Source organism: Heptranchias perlo, chromosome 4 (genome assembly GCF_035084215.1).
Source record: "Heptranchias perlo isolate sHepPer1 chromosome 4, sHepPer1.hap1, whole genome shotgun sequence".
Lineage (NCBI taxonomy): Eukaryota > Metazoa > Chordata > Chondrichthyes > Hexanchiformes > Hexanchidae > Heptranchias > Heptranchias perlo.
The window spans coordinates 69715599-69727960 of record NC_090328.1 but is presented as its reverse complement, the minus strand read 5'-3'; the positions used below and the strand labels follow the sequence as shown (position 1 = coordinate 69727960).

General features: G+C 42.3%; 1 protein-coding gene across 1 annotated transcript in view; it reads right to left on the bottom strand.

Moving 5' to 3' along the window:
• Positions 1 to 12362, bottom strand: part of pcsk5b (proprotein convertase subtilisin/kexin type 5b) — a 348074-nt gene that overhangs the window by 99243 nt on the left and 236469 nt on the right. The window contains exon 21 of the mRNA XM_067983096.1: positions 132 to 234. Coding sequence (XP_067839197.1) covers positions 132 to 234 — 103 coding nt within the window. The remainder of the gene's footprint in view (positions 1 to 131; positions 235 to 12362) is intronic.

Genomic DNA, 12362 nt, shown 5'->3' with positions numbered 1-12362 from the left:
AACATTGGCACCAGTATAGTTTATAGAAATCCATTGTGTAGTCCATGTTGATCTGGAATAAACATGACTGTAGTGAATTAACTATAGAATAAAACAGGCAGAAACTTGGGAATAACATCAAAAGGACTCACCTTGAAACAACACAACTGATGCACTCATCTTTGCCTGGGCCAAAACATTTATCACAATAGATATGACAGTTGTGACACTTTCCTGTATCATCAATGTATTCACCTATAACAATAAAAAAAAACTGAGGTGAAGAGTAATGCAAAGAAGACCATGCAGAACCTAATAATATTCAGATGTATGTGTTACTTGTTTCTGACTTTAAAGACATTGCAGCCTTCACTTATGTATTTTTAGCACAGCATGAAACAGGATTCTGCACTGGTATAGAATCATAGAAAGTTACAGGACAGAAGGAGGCCATTTGGCCCATCGTGTCTGTGCCGGCCAGGAAAAAGAGCTAACCAGCTTAATCCCACTTTCCAGCACTTGGTCCATAGCCCTGTAGGTTACGGCACTTCAAGTACACATCCAAGTACTTTTTAAATGAGTTGAGGTTTCTGCCTCTACCACCCTTTCAGACAGTGAGTTCCAGACCCCTACCACCCTCTGGGTGAAAATAATTCTCCTCAGCTCCCATCTAATCCTTCTACCAATTACTTTAAACCTATGCCCCCTGGTCAATGACCCCTCTGCTAAGGGACATAGGTCCTCTCTATCCACTCTATCTTGTACCGTCATAATTTTATATTCCTCAATTAAATCTCCCCTCAGCCTCCTTTGATCCAAAGAAAACAACCCAGCCTATCCAATCTTATCCCATGGCTAAAATTCTCCAGCCCTGGCAACATCCTCATGAATCTCTAGTGTAATCACATCTTTCCTGTAATGTGGTGACCAGAACAGTAAGCAGTACTCAAGCTGTGGCCTAACCAATGTTTTATTCAGTTCTAGCATAACCTTCCTGCTCTTATATTCTATGCCTCAGCTAATAAAGGAAAGTATCCTGTATGCTGTTTTAAACACCTTATCTACTGTCCTACTACCTTCAGGGATCAGTGGACATGCACTCAAAGGTCTCTTTCTTCCTCTACACCTCTCAGTATCCTCCCACTTATTGAGTATTTCCTTGCCTTGTTTGCCCTCCCCAAATGCATTACCTCACACTTCTCTGGATTGAATTCCATTTGCCACTTTTCTGCCCACCTGACCAGTCCATTGATATCTTCCTACAGTCTACAGCTTTCCTCTTCCTTATCAACCACATGGCCAATTTTTGTATCATCTGCAAACTTCTTGATCAAGCCCCCACATTCAAGTCCAAATCATTAATATTTACCACAAAAAGCAAGGGACCTAGTACTGAGCCTTGCGGGACCCCAATGGAAACAGCCTTCTCGTCGCAAAAATACCCGTCAACCATTACCCTTTGCTTCCTGCCACTGAGCCAATTTTGGATCCAATTTGCCACTTTCCCTTGGATGCCATGGGCTTTTACTTTTTTGACCAGTCTGCCATATGGGACTTGTCAAAAGCCTTGCTAAAATCCATGTACACTACATCAAATATGTAACCCTCATCGACCCTCCTTGTTACCTGCTCAAAAAATTCAATCGAGTTAGTCAGACATGACCTTCCCTTAAAAAATCCATGCTGACTGTCCTTGATTAACCTGTACCTTTCCAAATAATGATTTATGCTGTCCCTCAGAATCGATTCCAATAATATGCCCACCACCAAGGTTAGACTGACTGGCCTATAATTACTCGGTCTATCTCTTTCTCCCTTTTTAAACAACAGTACAACGTTAGCAGTCCTCCAATCCTTCGGCACCACGCCTGTAGCCAGGGAGGATTAGAAAATGATGGTCAGAGCTTCCGCTATTCCCTCCCTTGCTTCTCTTAGCAGCCTGGGATACATTTCATCCGGGACTGGCAATTTATCTACTTTCAAAGATGCTAAACCCCTTAATACTTCCTCTCTCACTATGTTTATCCCATCCAATATTTCGCACTTCTCCTCAACTACAATGTCTGCATCGTCCCCCTCTTTTGTGAACACAGATGTAAAGTATTCATTAAGAACCATACCCACATCTTCCGTCTCACATATAGGATACCTTTTTGGTCTCTAAGAGGCCCTACTCTTTCCTTAGTTATCCTCTTGCTCTTTATGTATTTATAAAACATCTTTGGGTTTTCCTTAATTTTACATGCCAGTATTTTTTCATGCCTTCTCTTTGCTTTCCTAATTTCCTTTTTAATTTCACCCCTGCACTTTCTATACTCCTCTAGGCTTTCTGCAGTATTGAGCTTTTGGTGTCTTACATAAGCTTCCCTTTTTTGCCTTATCTTACCTTGTATGCTCCTTGTCATCCAGGGGGCTCTAGATTTGGCAGTCCCACCCTTTTGTTTACTCTGAACCCCTTGAATCCCTCCCTTGAATGCCTCCCATTGCTATGACACTGATTTATCTTGAAATAGCTGTTTCCTGTCCACTTTTGCTAAATCACTTCTCAGGTTAGTAAAATTGGCCTTTCCCCAATTTAGAACTTTTACTCCTACTCTTTCTCTGTTCTTTTCCATAACAATGCTAAATCTAACTGAATTATGATCACTACCACCAAAATGCTCTCCCACTGATACTCCTTTCACCTGCCCAGCTTCATTCCCTAAAACTAAATCCAGAACTGCCCCCACTCTTGTTGGGCTTGCTACATTCCGCCTAAAAAAGTTCTCCTGAATGCATTTTAAGAATTCTGCGCCCTCTATACCTTTTGCACTGATTTTATCCCAGTTAATATTAGGGTAGTTGAAATCCCCTACTATTACCACCTGGTTGTTTTTGCACATCTCAGAAATTTACCGACATATTTGCTCTTCTATCTCCCTCTGACTGTTTGGGGGCCTATAATACACTCCCAGCAGTGTGAATGCTCCTTTTTTTTGTTCTTTAGCTCAACCCATATGGCCTCATTTGATGATCCTTCTAACATATCATCCCTCCTCACAGCCGTAACTGTTTCTTTAACCAATATTGCCACCCCCCCTCCTTTTTTATCCCGCTATCTCGTCTGTAAACCCTGTAACCAGGAACATTGAGCCTGTTTCGTTGATTCCTGCCCCTGTTTAAGCCATGTTTCTGTAATAGCTAAGATATCGTATTTCCACATGTCTATCTGTGCCCTAAGCTCATCTGCCTTATTCGCTATACTCCTTGCATTGCGGTATATACCATTAAGCACTGCCAAATTCCTTTGTTGTCTAGTTTCTAACCTTTGTTTCCTCTGCCTTCCAAACTCACCTACTAATTTTCTGCCTTCCATTTCCAGCTCTGCTTCTCTCCCTTCTGAATCTACGCTCAGGTTCCCATCCCCCTACCAAGCTAGTTTAAACTATTCCCAACGGCACTAGCAAACCTCCCTGTGAGGATATTGGTCCCGGTCCTGTTGAGGTGTAACCCGTCCGGTTTGTATAGGTCTCACCTCCCCCAGAACCGGTCCCAATGCCCGGTACCTGACACAAATTAGTTTTTTTGATGTTGAATGTCGGGGAGTGCAGACAGTGAGGGAGAACAAAGCAAAAGATTGGAAGAGTGGGGACAACTTTACCCTAAATGTTATAAATAAGCACTTGAATTAGATCTTGCATCATACAAGTTATGTTATAATCTGTGATTGACCTCAGTAGAAACAAAATAAACTAATTCCATTGTACGTGGTGTGCCAAAAACATTGAAATTGGTTTGAAAAGTTGTGTGAGAGTGAGTGAGGGGTGAGAGAAAGAATGAGTGAGAGAGTCAGGGAGCAAGAGAGAGTGAGTGAGGGAGGGAGAGCGTGAGACTGATTGAGGGAGTGAAGGGGTAGAGAGTGAGTGAGAGACAGAGAATAGCAGTTTTGGTGTTTAAGTACTTCATAAACTGCATTAAAATCTAATTTAACTATTCAAACTGCGCTACATAAAATTACGCTACTGTAATCTCGCTGAAGTCGAATTCAGCCTTAGCTCAGTGATAGCATTCCCGCCTCTGAGGTGGAAGGTTATGGGATCGAGCCCCACTCCAGACAGCTGCGGCGAGTGGAGACGAGGATACTAGGTTGACATCCAGCGGGATACTCGCGTCTGATGGGAGTGGCGTGCCGACTCCCCCATTGCATCTGGCCTGTTCTCCTGGCAGGAAGTTCTGAGTCAGGCTAACAACCAGTCCATGTGAAAAGGGACTTTTTTTTATTGGAAATGACTCGGAGCACATTCTGCTGGATGTAAAGCAGTAGAAGAAATGGGGTGCCTCATGTGCCACTAGGCAAAGAAGAAGAAGAAGAATCATCTTGCTAAAGTGAATGTCGAAAGTATCAGCATTAAGAAAAACCTCAGATCAATTGCTTTATCCCTTACACTCTATGCATGCCAACTGGTATCTATATTTTTTCCTTTGTGTAAATATATTAACTTTAGTGGTAGTGCACATAATGGAAAGCATTGATTTACACAATGTTAACCATTAACTCATGATCACGAGGCACAAGGGAATTAATTTTTGTAAACCATCAATTTCTCAGTTATGTTAATCTCTACAACATTTTTTGTGCAATATTGCATGCTGAAAACTGTAGCAAGTATAATTCTAAAGAATTGTTACCCATTTAAGAAAGAACTCTGAGTAAGGCCAACACTTGCATTTATAAAGCACCTATAATGTAGAAAAATGTCCTAAGGGGCTTCACAGAGGTGAAGGAAGAACAGACGCTGAGCCCAAGAGGAAAAGCTTAGAAGGGGTGGCCAAAAACCTGGTCTAGAGATTGGATTTAAGAAGGGTCTTAAAGGAGAGGTGGAGAGCTTTAGGGAGGGAATTCCAGCACTTGAGGATTTAGGTGCTGAAGGCACAGCCGCCAATGGTGAGGTAACGGTATGGGAGATGCACAATTTGTGTCAGGTTGATAACACAAGTGAGAACCAGGCAGAATATAGAAAGTTCAGAGGGGAAGTGAAAAAGGAAATAAGAGGGGCAAAGAAAGAGTATGAGAATAGACTAGCGACCAACATAAAAAGGAATCCAAAAGACTTCTACAGACATGTTAACAATAAACGGCTAGTAAGAGGAGGGGTGGGGCCGATTAGGGATCATAAAGGAGATCTGCTCATGGAGGCAGTGGGCATGGCTGAGGTATTAAATGAGTACTTTACATTGGTCTTTACTAAGGAAGAAGATGCTGCCAGAGTCTCGGTAAAGGAAGATATAGTTAAGATACTGGATGGGCTAAAAATTAAGAAAGAAGAGGCACTAGAAAGGCTAGCTATACTTAAAATAAATAAGTCACCTGGTCTGGATGGGATGCACCCTAGGATGCTGAGGGAAGTAAGGGTGGAAATTGTGGAGGTACTGGCCGTAATCTTCCAGAAATCCTTAGATACAGGGGTGGTGCCAGAGGACTGGAGAATTGCAAATGTTACACCCTTGTTCAAAAAAGGGTGTAAAGATAAACCCAGCAACTATAGGCCAGTCAGTTTAACCTCGGTTGTGGGGAAACTTTTGGAAACGATAATCGGGGATAGAATTAACAGTCACTTGGATGAGTGTAGATTGATTAGGGAGAGCCAGCACTAATTTGTTGAAGGCAAATTGTGTTTAGCCACTGATAGAGTTTTTTGATGAGGTAACAGAGAGGGTAGATGAGGGCAATGCAGTTGATGTGGTGTATATGGATTTTCAAAAAGCGTTTGATAAAGTGCCACATGGTATGCTTGCTATTAAGATTGCGGCCCATGGAATAAAGGAAGGCAATAGCAACATGGTTACAGAATTGGCTAAGTGACAGGAAACAGAGAGTAGTGGTGAGTGGTTGTTTTTCGGACTGGAGGGAGGTGTGCAGTGGTGTTCCCCAAGGGTCGTGGTTTGACCACTGCTTTTCTTGATATAATGTGGAGATACCGGTGATGGACTGGGGTGGACAAATGTAAGGAATCTTACAACACCAGGTTATAGTCCAACAGTTTTATTTGAAAATCACAAGATTTCGGAGATTATCTCCTTCGTCAGGTGAGTGAGTGAATGAGAGGTTCTCAAATCGCATATCTTATATTAGGCTGGGACACCATCACACCAATCAAAGGTGTCGTTGGTGTTCAGACAGGTTAGCCACAGAAAACAGTAGGTCCCAGTATACTGAATACACAATGGGTCAAATTACACAGACAAAGACTCTTTCTCTTTGTCTGTGTAATTTGACCCATTGTGTATTCAGTATACTGGGACCTACTGTTTTCCGTGGCTAACCTGTCTGAACACCAACGACACCTTTGATTGGTGTGATGGTGTCCCAGCCTAATATAAGATATGCGATTTGAGAACCTCTCATTCACTCACTCACCTGACAAAGGAGATAATCTCCGAAAGCTTGTGATTTTCAAATAAAACTGTTGGACTATAACCTGGTGTTGTAAGATTCCTTACATTTTTCTTGATATATATTAATGACTTGGACTTGAGAGTACAGGGCACAATTTCAAAACTTGCGGATGACACAAAACTTGGAAGGTTAGTGAACAGTGAGGAGGATAGCGATAGACTTCAAGAGGATATAGACACTCTGGTGGCATGGGCAGACACATGGCAGATGAAGTTTAAAGCGGAAAAATGCGAGGTGATGCATTTCGGTAGGAAAAATAAAGAGAGGCAATATAAACTAGAGGGCACAATTCTAAAAGGGGTGGAGAAACAGAGGGATCTGGGGGTGTATGTGCATAAATCGTTGAAGGTGGCAAGGCAGGTTGAGAAAGCGGTTAAAAAAGCATACGGGGTTCTGGGCTTTAGAAATAGAAGCATAGAGTACAAAAGCAAGGAAGTTATGATGAACCTTTATAAAACACTGGTTCGGCCACAACTGGAATATTGTGTCCAGTTCTGGGCACTGCACGTTAGGAAGGATGTGAAGGCCTTAGAGAAGGTGCAGAGGAGATTTACTAGAATGATTCCAGGGATGTGGGACTTAAATTACATGGATAGACTGGAGAAGCTGGGATTGTTTTCCATGGAACAGGGAAGATTGAGAGGAGATTTGATAGATGTGTTCAAAATAATGAAGGGTCTAGACAGAGTGGATAGAGAGAAACTATTCCCATTGGCAAAAAGGGTGAAGAACCAGAGGGCACAGATTTAAGGTGATTGGCAAAAGAACCAAAGGTGATGCGAGGAAAAACTTTTTTACACAGCGAGTGGTTATGATCTGGAATGCACTGCCCGAGGGAGTGGTAGAAGCAGATTCAATCATAGCCTTCAAAAAGGAACTGGATAAGTACTTGAAACGAAAAAATGTGCAGGGCTATGGGGATAGGGCGGGGCAGTGGGACCAGCTGGATTGCTCATGCATAGAGCTGGCGTGGACTCCATGGGCCGAATGGCCTCGTTCCGTGTTGTTACCTTCTATGATTCTATGCACAAGAATCTAGATTCAGCGGGATGGAGAGTTCAGGGGGTGGGGGTTGTAGGAGGTTACAGAGATTGGGAGGGACATGGCCATGAAGAGATTTAAAGACAAGGATGATAATTTTATATTTGAGATATTGGGTGATCGAGAGATAATGGAGGACGGTAGTATGGGTGAACACAACTTGGCACAAGATAGAATATGGGCAGCATATGTTTTGGATGAGCTGACGTTTAGAAAAGGGCGGAGAATGGAAGGACATTCAGGAAAGTATTAGAATAATCGAGTTTAGATATGACAAAGGCGTGAAGGTGAAGGCTTCTTATGCATCTCCCAGGCAATGTTAAGGGCACGGAAGTAGATGGTCTTTGTGATGACGTGGATATGAAGGTGGGAACTCAACTCGAGGTCAAACAGAATGCTGAAGTTGCGAACTGGCTGATTCAGCCTGAGACAGTGCCTAGGGAGGGGATGGAGTCAGTTTTGTGGCAAGAATTGAAGATGATGACTTTGGCCTTCCAAAGTTTCGCAGCAGGAAATTATGGCTTATCCAAGATCAGATGTTGGACATGCAGACTGACAGCACAGAGGCAGTGCAGGGGTTGAGAGAGGTGGAGAGGTAGAGCTGGGTATCCTCAACACACGTGTAAGTTACGGATAATGTCACTAAGGGGCAGCACATAGGTGAGAAAAGAGAGAGGGCCAATGATGGAATACTTGGAGGACTCCCGAGTCAATGATGTGGGGTGGAAGAGAAGCTATTGCTGGAGATACTCTGATTATGATCAGATAGGTAAGAGTGCATCCAAGCAAGGGCAGTCCCACTGAGCTGGATAATGGAAGAGGCGTGAAAGGAGGATAGTGTGATCAACTGTGAAGAGGTTGAAGAAAAAAAAAGAGGGATAATGCACCAGTCACAGAGTATGTCATTTGTGACTTTAGTTAGGGTTGTCTTCGTGCAGTGGGAGAGGCAAAAACCTGATTGGAGAAATTCAAACAGGAAGTTGTAGAAGAGGTGTGACAACACATTCGAGAACCTTGAAGGGGAAAGGGAGGTTACAGACGGGGTGGTAGTTTGCAAGGACAGAGGGGTCAAGTGTGTTTTTTTTTTGAGGAGGAGGTAAATGACAGAGGTATTGATAGGGAAGGGTGACAGTACCTGAGGAGATGGAACTATTTACAATGTCAGCTAGCCTGGGGGCCAAGAAGAAAGGTGGGCAGTCAGGAATTTAGTGTGAGTGGGGTTGAGGGAGCAGGAGGCAGAGGAGGTAGGTCTCATGGATGAGATGAGCTTGGAAAGGGTATGGGGGAAGTGGGGAAAAAAAGAAACTAGAGAGAGCTGGTGGTTGACGGCTAGGGTAGGAGGAGGAGTGGGAGGAAGTTTTGTTTGGAGGGCAAGGGGAAGAAGCAGCAGAGACAATTGAATGGATTGTCTCTATCTTGGTGATAGAGAAATCCATGAGCTCCTCACACTTGTTCGAGGTGTGGGTGGAGGGAGTCAGTAGTTGAGAAAAGGAGCTGGGGGTTGTCTTTGCCCACCAGCATGATCGAGGAGTAGTTTTGGCAAAGAGAGCAAGGCCTTGGCGGACCTTAATGTGATCGAACCAGAGCTGGTGATGGATGGCTAAACCAGTTGAACACCTGATACAAGCAAATTTGTTTTCCCCTGGATTTGAGGGAGTGAAGATGCCGCACAAGGTGCAACAACCAGGATGGGAGATGGTGAAAGTTTTGCTGAGGAGAAGGGCATCAGTGGTGGAGATGAGCCAGTACTATATCCACAGTGTGGGAGGATGCCAGGGCTACATTGCTCCAGCAATGGCAAGTTTTAGTCATAAACCACTGCTACGCAAACCCATGTGTGTTGCACAAACAAAACCACAAAATGATAGGTACAACAAATCTCAGGATTGGCATTATGAAATTTCTTCAATTTTTTGTCTCCATCATAAAATATACTTCTAGCTGAAAGAATCATGAATTTTGAACAGAATTTTAAAAAGTACTCTAAAGCTGAAATTATATTGCATCCAGCTCCACTTCCCAACTGATAAATTTGTAATGTTTTGAGACAAGAGTGCCCGCTTTCTTAAAACCAAAAAAAATTGCAGTATGTTTATAAAGTGCAGTTCAGTGAACTCCCTGATTAGACCTGGCTTCACATTGCGCCAGAGATATACTCCACCCAATGCCAAGCCCAAGCGATATGAGACAGTGTTACTATAGAACCGTAGAAGTTTACAGCACAAAAGGAGGCCATTTGACCCACAGTGTGTGCCACATTTTGCTAGAGCAATCCAAAACTAAACTCACTGCCCCACTCTCTCCCCACAGCCCTATATCTTCCTCTGCTTCAAATGTTTATCTATTCTCCCTTAAAAAGAGCTATGGGGAAAGAGTAGGAGGAATGGGACTAATCAGATAGCTCTTTCAAAAAGCAGCGGAGAATCCCTTTAACTATCGCTGGAAATGGCTGCCTCCTAACTTGTACTGCTCATGTTTGGTGGGAGGAAACAGGAACTGGCAGTAGCTAGGTGGGCAGCGACAGAAGTGCTGTTGGGGTCTAAATGACGTCACTTTACCCCTATTTGCATGTATGCATAAGGCTCCTACTTGTTTCTGATGGGAGTTGTAGCAACCAGGATTTAAGTCCTCCCCAAAATCATAAGGGACGTCAAAGCAGTGGTAAGTAACAGGATTAATAGCTGCTCTATTTTCAGTCTGCCACCATCCCATTTTTGAGCACAAACAGGGCAGTGGCAAGACCCAAATTTCCCCGATTAAGTGGTTCAGGTAACGTCATCTCGAATCCCAAAATTTGTTTTGCTCCTGAATCACACCCTAACCTGAGTTGCTCTACATAACACATGCAGTGGAATTTGTGGGTAGCTTTATGTCTGATGAGATGTTTTGTTGGCTGTGGGTATTGACTGTTAATGACAGATAGCAGGCTGCTGCAAATGAGTCATGTGAATTCAACTGAAGCGGTTTTGTACCATATGGTACTGGCTTTTAATTCACGGTATCTTACAGGAGAATAGAATGTGCTATGAATATTATACCATTTGAAGAACTGAGATTACAACATAAAACAGGAGAAAAAACTTGACTGGTTTACATAGACACTCAAACAGTGAAAGTTTTGTAAATTCTGCAGCATCGCTTTACTGGTTCACCTTTCCAAAATTGTCCGATACTTTTATTGTCAATGTTCATACTTCCATTTCCACTGCTAACATCGTTATAGATGAGAAGTCTTTAGACACAGCTCTAAGTCTTGAGAAGAGTGGGATATTTTGCACCATTGTGATCCTAGACTTTTATTATAATGGGTTTAACTACTAGAAAAAGAGGGTTTTACTGCATGCTCTGTTTCACAGAGGTATATGTTCATATAATTTATTAGGATATACAAATGTCACAACATAGAAACCATGAGAATTTTGTGTTCTGCAGATAGTGTCATCTAAGCAAAACGATTTATGCAACTGGGGATGGCATTTCCCATTTATTTGTGCCCAGGGAAACGTGTAATTGGGGCATAAAGCAAAAGATTGAGGAAACTCAAACACAAGTGTGTTAAGCACCTAATTACGCCTGAATTTCCTCGTTCTTTTACACCCGTCTATTGATCCCCGCCCAAGAATGCATCTTGGCTCATTATAATGGCTCCGTCCCCAGGCTAAGGAACCGCACACGTGAATTTCCTGCAATTATTCTGGTTCAAAATGGGTGTAAAATTAAGCCTAGGATTTTAGACGCAGCAGGAAAGGGTCATTTTTCTGGTGTTTCACTGCTATCCTCACTAAGACTGGCACTGTTTTTTCTGTTTCTACAAATGCATTTTTATGGTATCGGTATAAGTCACCTTAAAAATTGAAAAGCTTCCATGGTTGCAAGTTCTCAAACATGCTGTACCTAATGTGCATGAATGATAGTTAGATGGCTTCAAAATTTAATTTTCATAAAGAAGAAATATATGGTGTGGATTCGGACTTTCCTCGAGTCCCGATTGTTTACACTGATTTCCATTTCTTTACGCCCATTTATATGTTCCGGCATATGTTAATGAGATTGGCAGGAAATTTGAGTTTAAATGGACACCGGTAAAATAGGCGTATAAATAGACGGAATTTTGGGTGCAACTTCCCAGTTACACCACCACAGGAAATTCCACTTCCTGCAGTTTAGCAGACTTCCCTCCAACAATTCTAAGCAAGTTAATTGGAATGTCATGTTTATTGTAATGAAATTGTTGGCCTTCTCGTCCTGTATTGAACTACTGATTGTAAAGTTACAAAACCACTTAAATAATGGCCTACTCTTGCTCCTATTTTCTATGTTTCTATGTAATATTTAGCCACCTTATCTTCTCAGCAGTGATTTGGATGATAACTGAGCCCATATGTACCATTGACACAGATGCTATTTCTGCTTGTGACAGATATAATCAGATGGTTAGAAGCCATGCCCCTGATATTCAGCTTTTGGTAAGCCTGATAGTACTACTTGTGCTTGGATTGTGCCAATGGTAGTAAGCACCCTCCTGACTCAAAAAATTATTATTGAGCACATGGGAAATGGTTCCAGTATTCAATTAAGCTCAAACTATTTGTTACGTAGTTAGGGTCAAAAAGAGACTCTGTCATCACTCCAAAACCTCTTACAGCACTTTTTGAAAGACATTTTTCAAGTCACTTGCCTTGTCTGGTTCTGCCTTTCTCTGGCCCCAACCTAGAAGAATAATTTATTCTGTACACTATGTGGAACAGAATCCTAGACCAATTTACAAAGAACTGGTTTACAATGTCATTATACATAGTGCAAAGAGGAATTAAACTCCCAAGGCCAAGATAGAGCTTACGATAACTCACAGAGCATCAATTTCCGAGTTAGAGCTACAGTCTATTATAAAGGATGTAAGATTATA